This window comes from Pelodiscus sinensis, chromosome 1 (genome assembly GCF_049634645.1).
Source record: "Pelodiscus sinensis isolate JC-2024 chromosome 1, ASM4963464v1, whole genome shotgun sequence".
Classification (NCBI taxonomy): domain Eukaryota; kingdom Metazoa; phylum Chordata; order Testudines; family Trionychidae; genus Pelodiscus; species Pelodiscus sinensis.
Genome location: NC_134711.1, coordinates 8,854,809 through 8,873,813, shown reverse-complemented (window position 1 = coordinate 8,873,813; position 19,005 = coordinate 8,854,809). Strand labels below are relative to the sequence as shown.

The following is a 19,005-nucleotide window of genomic DNA, read 5'->3' as shown; positions in this document are numbered from 1 at the left end:
TGCATTTCTAATTTTCTCTCTGCATACTTTTTTTTATTTATATTCATCCTTAGTAACTTAGCTTCAACACTTTTTGTAGGACTCCTTTTTGTATTTTAGATCATTCAAGATCTCCCAGTTAAGCCAGGGTAGTCTCTTGTCATACTTTGTCTTTCCTGCATAGGGGAATAGTTTGCTCTTGTACCTTTAATAATGCCTCTTTGAAAAACTGCCAACTGCCTTCAATTGTTTTTCCTTAGACTTGCTTCCCATGGGACCTTACCTACAAACTTCCTGAGTTTTCTAAGTCTGCCTTCTTGATATCCATTGTCTTTATTTTGCTGTTCTTCCTCCTACCGTTTCTTAAAATCATGCACTCTATCATTTCATGATCACTTTCACCCAAGCTGCCTTCCACTTCCAAATTCTCAACCAGTTCCTTCCCATTTGTTAAAATCATATCTAGAACAACCCCCCCCCCCCTTAGCTTTTTCCACCTTCTGAAATGAAAAAAAAAATGTTTCCAATATATTTCAATAACTTTTTGGATAATCTGTGCCTTGCTATGTTATTTTCCCAAGAGATGTCTGGATAGTTGAAGTCCCCCATCACCACCAATTCCTGTGCTTTGAATGATTTTGTTAGTTCTTCAAAAAAAGCTTCATCCTCTTCTTCCTGGTTAGGCAGTTTGTAATAGACTCTACCATGACATCACCCTTTTTTTTTACCTCTTTTAACCATACCAAGAGACTCTCAACAAGTCTATCTCCTATGTCCATCTCAATTTCAGTCTAAGTGGATACATTTTTAATACATAAAGCAACATCTCCCTTTTTCCCTTCCTGTCCTTCCTGAGCAAGCTGTACCCTTCTAAACCAATATGTGCATTATTGTTCATCATAGTGTGGCATGTGAAGTTTTGACCAACAGCCAGTATAATCATTGCAGAATGTATGCACGGATAATGTTGAAGATGTGTATCTACATTGAAAATTATATTCTGAAGATTTGCAAGTTGGGACAGGTCACCAGGAGACAACAAACGTGGGACATGTTCCTTTCAGGCCAGCAGTAACAAACACTCAGCTCTGTCTGGCCATATTTTGTCTGTCTTTTCATGGATGTCTGCTTGCACACAAGTCAGATACCAGTGGAAAGATGGTGAAATCTACAGGAAAAAAAAAATATGGAAAAAACAGCAAGTTGTGTCCTATTTCCGACTAACGAAAAAGGGCTGTTAGGATAGATCTAGGGGTACAAGGAAGCACACAGGGTTGTTCATGGAAGAGGCAAGATGACAGCACATGTGTGCATGAAAGTGGGGTCAGTCTCGGGGGACTCAGGAGGAGCATCGCTAGAATGCATGGCGGCTAGAATGTTCTAGAATGCACGTTTTACGTAACCATTTGTGTCCACTACCACGGTTCCTTGAGTCCTGATGCTTTGTTAAATAAACGTACCCTTAATTTCACTACAAACCTATCTAAGTGCTGTGTATTAAGCGGCATGGAAATCTGAGGTGGGACTGGTAAGCTGGTACAGATTGTTTCTTTGGAAGCAGAGAATCTGTGAACATTACAGGCATCCTGCAGAATAGGGGGGATGCTTGGAGGACTCCAAGACTGGACTGTGCCCTTTGCTAGCCTGCAGAGTGACAGCAGGACCTATGTAGACCAAGAAGGGAGTGTTTGTGTTGCCCGTCCAGCCCTGCCAATAGGGGAGCAGAAAGGGGATGACTGCCTGGGGCCCAGCGATTCTAAAAGGCCTGGAGATCTGGCCGCCGCTACTGCGACTGAGGCAGCCGCAGTGCCCAGAATCCCGGGTTCTTTAAATTGCCATCAGAGCGCCATGCAGCACGTTTTTGGTGGCTCTAAGAACTGGGGGAGGTGGCGTGGTGCACTCCAGACTGCGCTGAGAGCAAGCTGCCCTAGTCCTGCCCCTTCCACCCAAGGCCCCATCCCTTACAGGATCCCTTATGGCACCAGGCCACCTCCTCTGTCTTGCCAAGGGACCAACATGGCTGTCAGCTTCCCTGTGCCCATGAGGTTCAGGAGCTGACCCCCAGCAAGCACAAACCAGACTTCCTCACACTAAGAAGCAGAAGCCTCACAGCCGTGATTACCCCAAGAAATATTACACAGACCCTGCCCAGAAGAGCCTGTAATCTAAAATAAGCAGACATAAGGCAACAGGCATTCAGAGACTTGATGGAAAATGTTTATTTAATGGAGATAGACACCTGGACTCAGATCCCTAAATATATTTATGCAATTAACTCCCACTAATTTCAATGGGAATTAAACATCTCAGTATCTTTGAATTTCAGGGGAACTAGGGCACAAAACTCCCTTAGGGCTGTTTGAAAATCTCAGTGTATCTCTGCAATAGAACCGCTCTTCCAAACTGTTAGGGCATCTGTTAGTTGTCTAGTGTCCCTGATTCTTACCGAGGAGAGAAATGCAGAAGACGACAGTGGGGTCTGATGCCATGTGATCCAGCACCTTGGAAGAAGGAATGAATCCAGGAGTAGGAGAAGGAAATAAAGGAGCGTAGACATCAGACAGCCCCACTGGCAGAGCAAAGGAGGTGGGAGGAAACATGATAAGAGACAAGATCTGAGATGTAGGCAGGAGGGAAGCTGTGCAGACCTTTTCAAAGCATGTTGGAATGGAAACGATCTTAGATCCCCACTTCCTTGACTTAGTAGATTTCTGAGCCTTGGGTCCCTTCTGACACAATTTACACTCAATTCCCTCCTGAAGGTTTCATGCATCAGCTGCTGCTGCTGCACAGTATCTCTGAAGATCAGGCTGTTTTTATTAGGTGCCCAAATGTGGTATCCAAGCATGAAAATGTTGGTCTCGGCGAAATGCTCAAGGAGATTCAATTAATCAGTTGGTAACAGAATGCAGAAATCCTGGCCCTGTGGCCTTACACTCTGACCATGCTGCCTCCAATAATTTTATGGGGGTGAAGATGCTAAATTGCCACTGCAGGACAGAGAATGCTCAGTGAACTTTCTGCTATTTTTGGTTTATTTTGAAAATGTAACATTTAAAAATATTTGTTTTTGTTGGTTGGGCCCAGTGATGTGTCAGTGTGGACTGAGCTTGTGAAGTATCAGAGGGGTAGCCATGTTAGAAACCAACAGAACACCACCGGCCATCAACTACAGTCCTCAGCTAAAACCTCTCCAATGCAGCATCCGTGATCTACACCCCATCCTGGACAATGATCCCTCACTTTCACAGACCTTGGGAGGCAGGCCAGTCCTCGCCCACAGACAACATAAGAGCATAAGAATGGCTATACTGGGTCAGACCAAAGGTCCTTCCAGCCCAGTATCCTGTCTGCCGACAGTGGTCAATACCAAGTGCCCCAGAGGGAGTGAACTGAACAGGTACTGATCAAGCCATCTCTCCCCTGCCATCCATCTCCACCCTCTGACAAACAGAGGCTGGGGATACCATTCCTTACCCACACTGGCTAATAGCCATTAATGGACTTAAGCTCCATTGGAAAACCTGCCAACCTGAAGCAAATTCTCAGCAGCAACTATACACCACACCGCTGTAACTCTAACTCAGGAACCAATCCCTGAAACAAACCTCAGTGCCAACTCTGCCCACATATCTACACCAGCGACACCATCACAGGACCTAACCAGATCATCCAAACCATCATGGGCTCATTCACCTGCACATCTACCAATGTAATATACGCCATCATATGCCAGCAATGCCCCTCAGCTATATACATCGGCCAAACTGGACAGTCTCTATGTAAAAGAATAAACAGACACAAATCAGATATCACGAATGGTAATATACAAAAACCTGTAGGAGAACACTTCAGTCTCCCTGGTCACACAGTAGCAGATCTAAAGGTAGTCATCCTGCAACAAAAAAACTTCTAGAGCAGACTTCAAAGAGAAACTGCTGAGCTACAGTTCATCTGCAAATTTGGCACCATCAGTTTAGGATTAAACAAAGACCGTGAATGGCTAGCCAAGTACAAAAGCAGTTTCTCCTCTCTTGGTGTTTGCACCTCCACATCAGCTGCTAGAAGTGGTCCTCATCCTCCCTGACTGAATTGACCTCGTTATCTCTAGCCTTACTCTTTATTTGTACTCTTTTCATATGCCTGAATATTTATACGTGCCTCTGGAATTTCTACTACATGCATCTGAAGTGGTCTTTGCCCACAAAAGTTTATGCTCCAATAAATATGTTAGTCTATATGGTGCCACAGAACTCCTCGTCGCTTGAGCTTGTGAAAGAACTCGCCTCTGTGTTCACACCCTGCATGTTACTGAAATACTCTTTGTACCAGATATGCCTTTGGAGGTATCAACTGAAAACTCATAACTTGCTGATCAGTAATATCATGGTAAAGTGCATATAGCAACAATAGCAACATTGTATGTAGAGTTTTGAACATGGAGGCTGGGTCCATCAATGGCTATTAGCCAGGATGGGTAGGAATGGTGTCCCCAGCCTCTGTTTCTCTGGAAGTGGGTGACAGGAGAGGGATCGCATGAAGATTACCTGTTATGATCCCACCCTCTGGGACATCTGGTATTAGCCACTGTTGGCAAACAGGATACTGGGCTAGATGGACCTTTGGTCTGACCCAGTATGGCCATTCTTATGTTCTTAAGCTGAAATCAGGATTGAAATATATTTCCCAGATAAGTCTAAAGAGTGATTAAACCAGTATCTCAAAGACAAAGAGCAAGATGATGCCCCAGGCAGGTATCAGCAATGCTGATGAGCCGTTACTTACTAAGAAATCGTTCTTTGGCAAGAAAGGGGACAGGAACAAAGAGATCTATGTCTTAGGGGAAAAAACCCAGCATGGAGTCTCCTTCCAGTAGACTTCCTGTTTCCTAGTTCTCAGATGGAAATGCTTTTCAAAAACGGACCACAAAACTATAAAAAGAGGGCGAAATACCCCAAGAAACTGCTGTCTCTCCTTGTCTCTCTCTGGCATCATACCTAAGACGACAAAGGAAAACAGCTGTTGGACTTTGGGGAAGCCATCTGACCGGAAGAGTTAGGCCAGTAACCAGCTGGAAGCATGGGATGAGAAACTTTGCTTGAATCTGATATCGTTTGTGAAGTTGGGCACTTAAAAAGTATTTTATCTTTATTTTTCTTCGATTGAGAGTGTCTAGACTGCACGCTGAACTTTCGAAAAAGCGGCTTGCTTTTTCGAAAGAAAGCATCCAGTGAGTCTGGATGCTCTCTTTTGAAGAAGCCCTATTTACATTGAAGAACGCCTTCTTTCGAAAGAGGAACTTTCGAAAGAAGGCGTTCTTCCTCGTGAAATGAGGTTTACCGCCATCGAAAGAAAAGCCGCGTTCTTTCGATTTAATTTCGAAAGAACGCAGCTTGAGTCTGGACGCAGGGGAAGTTTTTTCGGAAAAAGGCTACTTTTCCCGAAAAAACCCCTGGCTACGTCTACACTGGCCCCTTTTCCGGAAGGGGCATGTAAATTTCACTAGTCGTCGTAGGGAAATCCGCGGGGGATTTAAATATCCCCCGCGGCATTTAAATAAAAATGTCCGCCGCTTTTTTCCGGCTTTTAAAAAAGCCGGAAAAGAGCGTCTACACTGGCCCCGATCCTCCGGAAAAAGTGCCCTTTTCCGGAGGCTCTTATTCCTACTTCAAAGTAGGAATAAGAGCCTCCGGAAAAGGGCGCTTTTTCCAGGGCTCTTATTCCTACTTCAAAGTAGGAATAAGAGCCTCCGGAAAAGGGCGCTTTTTCCAGAGGATCGGGGCCAGTGTAGACGCTCTTTTCCGGCTTTTTTAAAAGCCGGAAAAAAGCGGCGGACATTTTTATTTAAATGCCGCGGGGGATATTTAAATCCCCCGCGGATTTCCCTACGACGACTAGTGAAATTTACATGCCCCTTCCGGAAAAGGGGCCAGTGTAGACGTAGCCCCAGAGTCTGGACACAGCCTCTATGCTGGAGCCATTTTGGTAGGAGATTTTACTGAATACTTTGCATCATTTGGTGTTGTCTTTCGCTGTTGGGTCTGTCGAATGCGCGGGGTTTTTTCCCTGCACTTTATAACTTGAGGCAAGGTCTTGGGGTTGTTAGTTTTAAACAAAGAAATCACAGTATTTAATCAAAGGCCGTGGCCATTCTTAAAAATAAAAATAAAACGGCTGGAAGTGCTATTGCAGTCTGCTGCAGAAGAGAAATTACATCACAGGAGCCTTTGAGGTATAAAAAACTCTGCCCTTTAAAAACTGCTCTGGACCTACTGGGCCACCTGGATCCATGCCCTTTTAGCACCTGTCTTGGTGACATTTGCCTCATGAGAGATTCTGCACTGTGTTTGAACTTAGTACGCAGGCTCACTGATCAAGAGCTGTCAGCCAAGGAAAAAGCCTCCTGCTACAGGAAAAACAGATGTTGTTTCATCTTCCAAGAGAGTGGGGGTAAATTAATCCTGATATAACTGTATTGACTTCACTGGAGGTATGGCAGAGAAAATTTTGCCTTTATGCATTGGCCAATTCATTTCCATCCCAGTGTTTGTTTATTTTAGCCGTATATTTTCCAGGGCATTAAGACTGAGCTATTTATTTTGCAAATGACTGTGTCTTTTGAATAAATTGATTTCTCTATGTCGGGTGACTTGATAGCTGATGCAGTGAGGGAGTGATGGCTCTTCCTGTTAATATTTTTGTTCACAGTGATATCTGGAAGTTTATGTTGCAATTGGCTGATTTTCTTTTTGTGCAACTTTTATCAAAAAGATACTGAATGCATATTTATGAGCTTGTGCCTTGAAGCAAGCCTCTGTTATTTGGTAGATGAAGACAGAGTCACCCCTGGTGAAACCCCGTCAAAGACAGTTGACGAATTAAGCCAACAATTATTGTATGTATATTAATTGTAACAATCTGTATACATACATGTGGCTACGTCTACACTGGCATGATTTTCCGGAAATGCTTTTAATGGAAAAGTTTTCCGTTAAAAGCATTTTCGGAAAATCGCATCTAGATTGGCAGGACGCTTTTCCGCAAAAGCACTTTTTGCAGAAAAGCGTCCGTGGCCAATCTAGACATGGTTTTGCGCAAAAAAGCCCCGATCGCTATTTTAGCCATGAGAGCTTTTTTGCGCAAAACAGTACTGTGCTGTTTACACTGGCCCTCTTGCTCAAATGATTTGCGCAAGAGGGCTTTTGCCCGAACGGGAGCAGCACAGTATTTCCGCAAGAACACTGATGATCTTACATGAGATCGTCAGTTTTCTCGCGGAAATTCAAGCAGCCAGTGTAGACAGCTGGCAAGTTTTTCCTCAAAATCAGATGATTTTGTGAAAAAACTTGCCAGTCTAGACATAGCCACAGTGTTCAAGCGTGAGTAAAAGGTGCCCAACCACAGATCCAAATTTCTTGTGCTGGAGAAGTCCAAATACAGATTAACTTTGGGCTGAGTGGTGCAGCCTCTACTCTTATTGGGAGACACTGATACAAGAAGTCCCAGTTCATCTGAGGAAATGCTGTGTTATTAGTTTTGGAATGCAGATACTTTTTCCAGAAACTGTGGCAAGTAGTAAGAAGTTTCTTCTCTGACTTCATTTCTCTAATGTCTTAGTGCAAAATTGCTCCGGGGAAGAAAATACCAGAGTTTGGGCTGAGATTTTAGAAAGCAGGGTTTGGCCTCTTGCCATTTGTGACCACCTCTGTTCAAGGACTGGTATATATAGGGTAAATAAACCAGTGAGAGTAAAGAGTTCACGATCTGGTCATTACCATATAAAACCACAACACACACAGGGATCTGGAACTGGATCCTTGATACTTCCTTCAAGACAGTCTATTTCTTTTCTCAGTCCTTGTCTCTACTTCTTTAGTGAAGGCAGGGATGCGGAGGGGGGGACATTGCTGTCGTGATATGCAAACAGAATAGACCCAGGGAGCTGAGAGGTAGCATCCTAGCAGAAGTCACACTGGAACGCAGACCAGGTGCAGTAAGTAACATCTCTTCTATGCTTTTTCCTCCAATGGTGCAGGTGCTAGACGGGGTGGTGGGAGGGTGTGGATTTTTAAGGGTGGGAGTGGGGGAGATCAAAAGGAGCAGTGAAGGAAACTTTCTGGTGTCACTGAGTAAGCCAGACAGGGAATGGAGATTAAAAGCTGCCCATCTGCTCCCCTTTCTCTATTTCCTCCCTTCTGGTGTAACCCGGGGTTCTTTCAACCCAAACCTCTCAGTAACTTTTACTCTCTGCGAGGTGGTGTCAGGAAATAATTCAGGAAGACATGGTTGTCCGACTGATAGATGGATGGTACAAACAGGACAACACAAGAGTGATTTCACTTAGAGCTAAACTTTACTTAGTCTCAAGCACTTACACACGTCTGCAACAGGTTAGTAAAACACCCCACCCTCGATAATTACTGAAGTTGAGGGTGGCTCTTGAGTGACACCGAGCAGGCTTCTGATGGCCAGTCTTCCGTCTGCCAATGGGGACGAAGATGTGTCCAGATGAGAAGAGTGCTCAAGGAATCCCTGAGGCGTCCCTTCAAGTGTTCCCAAAATTGTCCCCCCTAACTCAAACTTCCCTTCCCTATTTATCCATTAGTATTTTTTCTTTTTCAAAGACTCTATGCTCGGGGGCCCTGACAGATATATGTCTTAGGGCATTTAGACAGACTTCCTGTTTTTCTTAATGTATAGCTCAGCGATTTCACTAGAGATTTGGGCCTCAGGAAGGATGCGGAGCCAACCTGCCCTCTCTGTGGCACCCAAACTCTCCCTTCTTCCCCCTCCCTGACTTGGTCATGCTGTCTAGGCCTATTTTGGGCCTGTTAGCTTGGTTGCTAAAGTTCAAATAGTAAGCAATAGTGGTTCAGGCACATTACTGGATTTAACGAAATCTTCCCGTACACTGGTTCTTACTCCTTCCTCTTAGCCGCAGCAGGTGGCTCATAGCTGATTCTCCTCCAAAAAACCCCAATCAACAATAGGTCTCTGTCTCTTTTCTTTGGCTCTACCCACTCTGAACCCTTAAAGAAAAGACAGGAAAGGGGGATTTCTTTCATCTGGAAGCATGGGCTCCCTTAAAATCCAGCTCCTTCAAGAACTGGTCTGAAATCAGAACTTGCAGTGGTTTACCTTAAATCAGTTTGCAAACTGATTTGGTTAAAATAGTGTAAATCTGCATGAAGATGCACTTAATTTAGGTTTAAGGTGGTTCACTTAATCCATTTTTTTAAATTGGATTAAGAGAAGTCAGAATGAACACCTGGTATGCCAAAATAAGAGTGCCTAAAATGAAACTCAGACAAATGTCACCATAAAACCACCTTTAGTTAAACTGCTTCCAATTGGTTGTATGCACCTAAATATTTGAAGGTGAAATAAAGATGGAGAAAGATAATGGTGATTATAATAATACTAATTAATTATACCGAGCTCTTACATAACAGTTTTCTTCAGTAAATCTCAAACACTTTACAATGGAGGTCAGTATCATTATCCCCATTTCACAGATGGGAAAACTGAGGCATAGAGCACGGACGTGACTTATCTAAGATCACCTGGAAGGCTAGAGGCTAACTCAGGAACAGAACCCAGATCTCCTAAATCCCAGTCTAGTGCTGAAGTTTCTATTGCTTCTGCAGGATGTAAAAAGGAGTCCTGAAAGTATTTTTATCAATATTTGTGAAGTTTTTGTAGATCATCAGAAGTAAGCGGCTATGGAAATATTACTGCTGTATGTAAAGTATTATTGTTGCTATGACGAAAGCCACCAGACAGCACCATTACACATAGAATGCAAGCAGTGCACAGTCAGAAGACATGCGGTATTATTGTTAGGTCATTTACATAGCTTCTTTTAAGGGAGGCTGTTGCAGACAGCAAGGGAAATACTTCCCTCTCTTTATTTCTCTAACTCCAATCAATTCTTGGTGCAGAGTGACTTCCTGGGAACCCAGTATTGGTTTTTGGATGGAGAGTTCAGAAAGGGTTGCTTTTTCTGCATGCCGTTCATGACCAGATCTGTTCATGGATTTGTGTATATAGTGTAAATAATCCAGCTACAGTATGGACACACCCTCTGCCTTTGCATCGTTGATTTTTGCTTCCACAGGAAACCAACCTGGAGCCTGAAGGGTCCTGACATTGGCTAACCGCAGAAGAGCGATATTATTATCCCTCAATGCACTTAAACATGCTTTATATTTTAATTTTCATATTCCAATCAATTAACATGTTATAAAATGAAGAGTTCTGGGTAGTTATTATTAAACAGAACTCACCCTGAGTAAAGAGTCCAAGCCCTTGATATATATAATGATATGATGATCTATTATAGACCATGCTTGGTCCTGCCATGAGGGTAAGGGACTGGACTTGATGATCTCTCGAGGTCTCTTCCAGTTCTAGTGTTCTATGATTCAATGATAAACTGACAGTATAATACTGAGAAAGATGGATACGGTTCTTTTCATTTGTATGGTCACAACAGGGATAAAAAAAGTCCTTCTTTCCCCATGATGGCTTCTCCCAGCAGCTCTGAGTCTGTGGATTTGGGCACCAGAACTGAAGACAGAAAGCCTTTCTCCTGTGTTCTTAGTTATTCTGCTGGCATCCAGGCAGCACTCAGGAGGAAAATGTCCGATTCAAATGTGGAGAGGGCAAAAGCCAGACCGAAGGAAATGAGCAGATTGGGACAAGAGTCTGGTGACACTCTGACTTACAAGTGGAGGGAAGTATAACTGGGACAGGCGAGGCAGTTTTATGGTAGGCCTCAAAGATATACCACATCCTATTAAGCTTAGGGTTGCCAGGTGTCCGGTATTTGCAGTCCAGTATTTTTGCCTTCTGGCTGGTAAAAAATTCAAAGAATACCGGACACTTGAGATATCCAGTATTTTCTGATTTTTCCCCAGCCAGGAGGCGAAACTGCCAGGCACCTGGCAACCCTACAAACATTCAGAGCCTGGCCTCTCCCCCTTCTCCCTCCCGAGCTCCCTTCTGGCCCCCAAAACTCCCAGCCCCATGACCCCAGCCCCCATGCTTACCTGCTTCTGCAAGGCTGCTGGCACAAAATGGCTGCTGACCAAGGGGAAGCAATACTTCCCCTGGGTGTTAGTGCTCAACCACTCCTCTGTTCCTATCCCTGCACTCACTCTTAAAGGGGACATGCTTTTTTAATGCTTCTTTTTTTTTCCTTCAACAGAATTTTTCCCGGTGTTTTTTTTTGGGGGGGGGGGTAGAGTGGGGGTGTTCGGTATTTTTGTTTCAACCATCCGGCAACCCTAACTAAGCTGTGTCTCCTATGTCAGATTATGCTGCTTTTCTTCAGTGGTTCTGTCCTTAATGGAGTAATTGTGAGGGAAACGACTGATTATCCTCTCACGGAAGTCTAGGTTCTCTGACTCCAGTCCCATTTCCTTCACAGAAATGATCTCGCTGCCTGCTTGCTTGTGTGGGTTCAGACTGTCTAACTGTTGAATTGTGTTTTTGTTTTGATTTCCTCGTGGAAGTCAAACAATTTGAGAGGTGGGAATGCTGGAAAAATAATTTTGACCGAGGCAAAATTTTGTCCTGATTCATAACTGCATGACTTCAGATTAACACCAGTGTAGCTCCGTTGATTTTTCATGGACTTGGTTCTTATTTACACTGTCATTTTATACCATATCTGTGACAGAATAAAGAGGCCTAAAGTGGGCACAGATTACATTAAATCTAGTCCAAGGCCCCTTCTCACTATCAGAGTGGCTTTGACCTAACTGAGAATCATCCACATTGGGTCACGTTCTCTCAGGTGGACATCCCAATAACTCTAAATCCCTTTCTATTAACAGAGAATGGACAAGTGTACGTCCAAAAGAAGCCCACCATGTACCCACCTTGGAACAGCACCTTCGATGCCCATATCAACAAGGGCAGGCTCATGCACATTGTTGTGAAGGACAAAAGTGCAGAAATGGTTTCAGAAACCACTGTCGAACTCAATGTACTGGCAGACAAGTGCAAGAAGAGTAATGGGAAGACGGAAATATGGGTAAGTGCTTTGGGGTCTGAACGCCCAGATATCTCATGAGAGGTAACTATTATAGAATGAGGGGAAGCACTGTGTGCATACCAGATTACAAACCTAAATGATATGCCAAGAAAAATTGTCTGCCAACAAGGAACGCATGCTGAGTCATTTTGGGTATTGCTTTACGGAAAGCCGTCCATGAACATCAAAAAGAGCAACACATGCTTTATATTAGCAAGCATTCTGGTTCCTATGAGTCATGTAGACATCATAACTTTGCTTAGAAAGTCCTTTGGGGACCCACAGTATTGTGAGTGACTACAGGTGAATTATCTTAATAGTGACATGACATTTGGAGACGTTACGTTACTTGAATTGCAGGATATTTTTCCTCTCCGTTTTCAGGCTAAATTTTATGATTTAGTCATTGGGTGAAATTTTCACAAGCACCTAACTCCTATTTTAAAAAGCAGTTTGGGTACTTAAAAGTCTATGGGTTTACAGAGTCTACAAGTATGTCTACACAGCAAAAAAAAAAAAAGTTGCAACTGGTCTGTGCCAGCTCCTTTGTGCTCATGAGACTCAGTTAGGGCTCTTTTATTTCTATGTAGACTTCCAGCTCAGGAGGACGCACAACCTCTGGAATCCTGGCTATGTAGATATAGCCAAAGTTGCATTTTGCTTCACAGGGACGGATTTACAAAGGTGTTTAGGGACCTAAGGATCCAGTGAGATTTGCAGAAGAGCCTAAAGAGCAAAATTATTCATCCAAAACTCTTTTTGGCTGAAAAGTACAGGTTTGGGTCAACCAAAACATTTTGTGACTTTGTGTTGAGTTCACCAAATTGTGTTGGTTGAAAAATAAAACCTAACAAAATCCAAAACCATCTAAACGCTTTGTTTTCCCATTTTCCAGATGAAATATTTCAATGTTTTTATTCAACCTGACTTTTCGTTTTGAATGCTGTCTCAAGACAAATTTTTTTGACGTAAAAAGCCTTCAAACACAATAGGAAATGTGTGTTGGGTCAAATCAAACTTTTATTGAATATTTTCTACCCTTTTCTAAGTGCCAGAAGTGTTCATTTGGGTCAACCTGAAACTTTTTTTTTTTTTAATTAAAGAAAAACATTTTGGTCCAGCCAGCAAATGAAAAACACTGATAAGCAATAAGCACCCGATTCCCATTAACGGGAGTTAGGTGCCTGTGGCCAAATTTACAAAAGTCCTTAGCATGCAGTAGTGGTCTCTGGGAATGATATGTTCTCTTGATGGAAGCTGCTGAATACTGAACTCTGCTGGAAAATCTGAGCCTTATTTCATTATCTGATCCATTTTTGTCTATGTTCTAGCATGTTGTTCACAAGCCTCTGTTGTGAATCCACATAATCTTATCCCCGTATTGTTAGTTGTTCCTCCCACAACCCTTCTGTCTACTTTGTTCTCCAGTGGTTACCATGCCTGAAAATGAACCAACCAAGCCCACACTCTTATTGTCATTTACTGCTCTCCATCTGGAAATTAACTTTATTCTTGCCAGCTGAGATTGTCACTAGATTTTAGCTTTGAGTTTGCACAAGTGACTGTTAGGAAGTAGTACTGCTGTCTAACATCTACATTTTTTTTCCTTTCTCCTTGTGTCAACCAGCTAGACTTGAAACCTCAAGGGAGAATGCTAATGAGTGCAAGATACTTCCTGGAAATGAGTGGCAAGTTACACTATTTATTGATTAACAGATTTTAGTTCTGGTTATGTGGGACGGGCAAATCATCTCCATATAATCGCCTAGCATTTAAAATAATGCTCACGTCAATATTGATGATTCATCTGTAAACATGAGAGCATTGCAATGGGTTGAATGCAGTTCCACAATGACAAGCAATTCCGATGGCATGGCGAGGTTCCACATTTGCTGTCTCCCCGTTATTTGCCTTCAAATTTGCTAGCTTTGCCAGTATGAAGTGGATTCTTAAACAGCCAGCCCTATATATGCCTTCCCAATGAGGGGGAAAAAAATGATTTACTCCTAGAACCAGCCCCCATCCAGGAGAGTGGAGAGACTCCCGTTGATTTCCAAAGGACTAGACTAGCTCCATGGAGAGCTGCTAGCTGAAAAATGTATAGGTTAAGAATATATTGGTCTGGAACAATCTCAACATAGAGGGATGGCAAGATACGCAAATGGCTGTGTTAAACCCATTTTCGCCTTGATAACAAAACTCCCATTGACTTTGATGGGTGCACGATGGAGGACTACATGGGGAAGTAACCACCTGAAATTAGAAAGATCTTCCACTATGACAAAGAAAATCATTCACACTGGTGCTATTCCTTGTCAACTCCTCCCATCACACTGGCTCAGCATTGAAAGAGGAATCTTAACACATCATAAACTATGTCTATACAGCGGGTGTTTTGAGGAAGAGGAAATGCAAATAGAGTGCTCATTTGCATATCTTGTGCTCTCATTTGCATATCTTCTTCCAATCCTTTTTACGGAAGAGTTTTTTGTGATAAAATGCCCTGTGTAGATGGGGCAATTTGTTGGAAAAAAAACCCTTTTGTGCAAGAGCATGTAAACCTCATTTTTTGAGGAATAGGGGCTCTTGTGCAAAAGGGTTTTTTTCCAACCAATGGCCCCATCTACACAGGGCTTTTTAATCACAAAAACCTCTTCCGCAAAAAGGATCGGAAGACGATATGCAAATGAGAGCCTGAGATATGCAAATGAACACTCCACTCTCGAGGTCCCTTCCAGTCCTATTATTCTATGATTCTATGATTTGCATTTCCTCTTCCGCAAAACACCCGAAGCGTAGACGTAGCCATAGTGGCTAACCATTAGGGAATGAAAGAACAGGTGTGGAAACATCTGCCTGCTCATTTCTAACCAGTGGATTCTCTTTTTTAAATTTGATACTAAGTCTATATGTTGGGTTAGTTTGGTCTCACATACATTGCTTCCATCAGCGTAATTACAGAAAGGAGGCTGGAGCATAGGGCTGGGACTTAGAACTCCTGGAGTCTATTCTCAACTATCCAGCTTCCGTCCTTATACAAGTCATTTAACCTCGCTACCTTCCCCATCTGTCAAATGAGTATACCACCTGCCTCGCAAGGGTGCCATGTGGCTTCGTTTATTAATGCTTGTAACGCATTCTGAGAGTCTCCCCTAAAAGACAGGGCAGAACACAGAGTAGAAATACAGTATAAGGGTGGTGAGAGAATGCACACACTGTGCTTACACTGTATACACTTAACACTGTATCTATCCCCACACATAGACATAACTGTATTTCATTGTGAACTCTTGTGTCTCCTTTCTCCGCAGATGCTAAAGAGCTGATTGATTGCGAGACAGAGGGGTTTTTCTCCCTGCACCAGCGCCGAGGAGCTATCAAGCAAGCCAAAATTCACAACGTCAAATGTCACGAGTTCACCGCCACCTTTTTCCCGCAGCCCACGTTCTGCTCCGTCTGCCATGAGTTTGTCTGGTAGGTGCAACAATTCGGTGCCTGCTCCCCTACTCATTCCGAAGCCCATTGTACCTCGTGCTCTCCAGCTGCCCTTCTGTGAGCACACTGTAGTTACTAATGAATGAGAATCGGGGCAAGTGCTTTCAGGTATTCCCTGGATCCTAGCACGGTGCATTTCAGTATGTACGTGTGTATGCAGATAGCCCTAGGATCTCCTGGTACACACTGTAGGATCCAGAGTCACATATCTTAGTCATTGAGCATCATTGCAGGACATCCTCCAGACATCAGTAAAGAAATGTTATTATTGCTTACCACTAAGTGACCTGACCCTACAACTCTCCCTTGTATACTTGACTCCAATGAGCCTTTTCAGAGTGGGTTTGCCTGAGCAGGGCCTCAGTCCAGCTCCTAGTTAAATCGGTCAAGCACAAATCCTCCAAGGTATTTAGCCACTAAACTTCCTTTGAAATCAGTGGGAGTCACCTGCCAAAAATACCTTTCAAGTTTTGGGCCTGGGAATCTGTCCATTGACTTTAATGGGAGTGTGATCAGGTCCTTGGGACTAGGAACTGAGAAAAGGCGGCAGAATTTGGGCCAGTGGAACAGTTTGAAGGAGTAAGGACTACTTGTGTGAGCTACGGTACATCTATACTGCAAGCTTATTTTGGAAAAAGCTATTCCGGAAGATATAACTTATTTTGAAATAGAGCGTCCACACTACAGGGCAGCCTCAAAATTAGTCCGAGGCAGGCTCCCCTAATGTGGATGTGCTATCTTGATTTAGAACCCAGGAGGCACTGGGGAGGAATAACTTAGAATGGCCCTGGTAAGGCACTATTTAGACATAGCAGGAGTGGGGCGTCCACACACGCCCCCTTCCGAAAGAGCTTTTTTGGAAGAGGCGTTATTCCTCATGGAATGAGGTTTACAAATATTAGAAAAAGCCCTCCATTATTTCGATTTTCTTTTGAAATAATTCAATTGCTGTGTGGATGCTAGTATTGTTTTTCCAGAATAACGGCCAATATTCCGGAATAACGGTGCAATGTAGACACACCCTAAGCATCCAGATGTCAGGCCCTTCACCAATATTACATATAGGGGTTACTGTTTCATTTCAAGGATATGACACAATTGTCATGATTCTAATTGCATTTGCTGTAGGATGAAAATTCGCTCAGTGACTAAAACACACGTAAATTTCTAACAAACGGTTTGCCATTAATTGATGCAAAATGAAAAGTTACGAAGTGCACAAAAAAAAAGGCTGTGAGGGCCACCTGTAGTCTTTCAAACTACTAGCTGAATTGAATAAAGATACTTATGCTAAAAAAGCCTAGCAGGAGCTAATAAAAATCAATGTTGTTTTATGAAAAATTCATATTGCTGACATTAACTCTGAAAATTCAGTTAACCAGTTTTTTGTTTATTCTAGGGGTCTTAACAAACAAGGCTACCAGTGCAGACGTAAGAAGCTTTATTATATTACTATAATTGTTTATTCAGTCATTTTTAAATAGCATTTGTTCCTAATGTTGTGACTTCTCTGTTTTTTCAGAGTGCAATGCGGCCATTCATAAGAAGTGTATTGATAAAGTAATAGCTAAGTGCACAGGGTCAGCAATCAATAGCAGAGAAACTATGGTATGTGTCACATTTCAGCATGGGCTTTCATTCTGTTCTCTTTCATCCTGCGGTCAATCCGGAGTAACAGGAGTGAAGCCACTAAAGTTACTGGTGTGGAATGGGTAGAACAGATCATATTTGTATCTGCTTGCACCTCCCTAGTCAGTCACACAATCCTTTATTTGGGATGCACTCCAATTTAACAACTGAATTTGCAATATTTAAGTCAAGACTGGATGTGCTCCTAAAAGAGCTACTGTATCTGAAATAGAAGTTATGGGCACTAGGGAGAAAGATATTATTGGGTGAAGTTTTACCATTTTCAGTGTGTATATTTTATCCAAACTTAGCCAGCTGTTAATGGGAGATCTGCATTTTGACAAGTTCCCCTTTATTATGCTTTTATCTTGCTTTTTCATATTACTGCTCCAGGAAGCATTCCTCTCTCCTGTGCAGAAATGAGAGTAAGCTGCCATTCCCCCTTGATATTAAGACTACATTTTTCTTAGTTAATTTAATTCCACATCTCCTATTTATACCTACATAAGAACAGCCATACTGGGTAAGACCATAGATCCATCTAGCCCAGTGTCTCATCTGCTGACAGTGGCCAATGCCAGATGCCCTAGAGAGAGTGAACACAACAGGTAATCCTCACATGATCCCTCTCCTATCATCCATTTCCAGACAAACAGAGGCTAGGGACACCATTCCTATCTAACCCAGCTAATAGCTACTGATGGACCTAACCTCCATGAATGTATCTAGCTCTTTTTTGAATCCTGTTAAAGTCCTGGTCTTCACAACATCCTCTGGCAAGGAGTTCCACAGGTTGACTGTGCGCTGTGTGAAGACAAACTTTCTTTTGTTAGTTTTAGACCTGCTACCTATTAATTTCATTTGGCGACCCCTAGTTCTTATGTTATGGGAACAAATAAATAACTTTTCCTTATTCTCTTTTTCTATACCAGTCATGATTTTATAGACTTCTATCATATCCCCCCTTAGTCTCCTCTTTTCTAAGATGAAAAGTCCAAGTCATTTTAATCTCTCTTTATATGGGACCCCTTCCAAGCCCCTAATTATTTTTGAACATTTTTTGAACATTTTGGTATTTCCTGAACCACATGGCATTTCCCTAATCAATTCTGATCCCTCTATAGTATTTACACCCTTCAAACACTTTTGGCTGTTACTCTCAGAACTAACTAGTGGGTTTCGTCACACAGTTCTTGTTGGCAAAGATGGGAGTTATGTGGCCAAACTCCCTAGCTGGCTTTGAAAATCTATAGACAATTTCCTTTTTTTGTTCAAACCCAATAACAAAAGTCCTGTCACTTGTTTCCCACCCTATTTTCTATGTATGATATATTGCTTATTCCTAAGGATTTTTTCCCCCCATTCATGGTAAAAACCCTGATAACTAAGACTCTCAAAGACCACAGTGATGGGCAGCAGTATAATACCCCTGATCAATAATATTTTTAATTCAGCACCTCTATGGAGTGGGTGATATTCTCACTGATGTCTTTTCTTCCTGCAGTTCCACAAGGAGAGGTTTAAGATAGACATGCCTCACCGGTTTAAGGTTTACAACTACAAGAGCCCGACGTTCTGCGAGCACTGTGGCACGCTTCTTTGGGGCTTGGCGAGGCAAGGGTTAAAGTGTGACGGTGAGTCCGCATTCCATGGGTTCTTGTTGTGCTCTACAAGTGTAGATGCATGGTATGTTCACCAGGGTTGCTCTCCTGAGGACTATGACACCAGTTGGGTCGGGTACCTAGGTCTTGAGCTACGTAGTGCAGCACAGAGATGGATTTCACCCTCAGCCACTGGCTTGGGCCAATAGAAGTGCTCTGCCTCCAGTAAACCAAAGACTGTTGATCATGCAAACCTCTCCG

The 19,005-nt window shown here is 42.9% G+C and overlaps 1 protein-coding gene across 3 annotated transcripts in view; it reads left to right on the top strand.

The window, feature by feature from the left end:
- PRKCQ (protein kinase C theta) overlaps positions 1 to 19,005 on the top strand; it is a 92,757-nt gene that overhangs the window by 33,300 nt on the left and 40,452 nt on the right. For 2 of the 3 annotated variants that reach the window (XM_075925986.1, XM_075925985.1), the window contains 6 exons: positions 11,820 to 12,019; positions 13,647 to 13,707; positions 15,331 to 15,493; positions 16,914 to 16,945; positions 17,037 to 17,122; positions 18,648 to 18,777. In XM_075925986.1, the coding sequence (XP_075782101.1) occupies positions 11,820 to 12,019; positions 13,647 to 13,707; positions 15,331 to 15,493; positions 16,914 to 16,945; positions 17,037 to 17,122; positions 18,648 to 18,777 (672 nt within the window). Of the gene's footprint in view, positions 1 to 11,819; positions 12,020 to 13,646; positions 13,708 to 15,330; positions 15,494 to 16,913; positions 16,946 to 17,036; positions 17,123 to 18,647; positions 18,778 to 19,005 lie in introns of those variants that run through there. The other variant, XM_014577273.3, reaches the window with a different exon arrangement.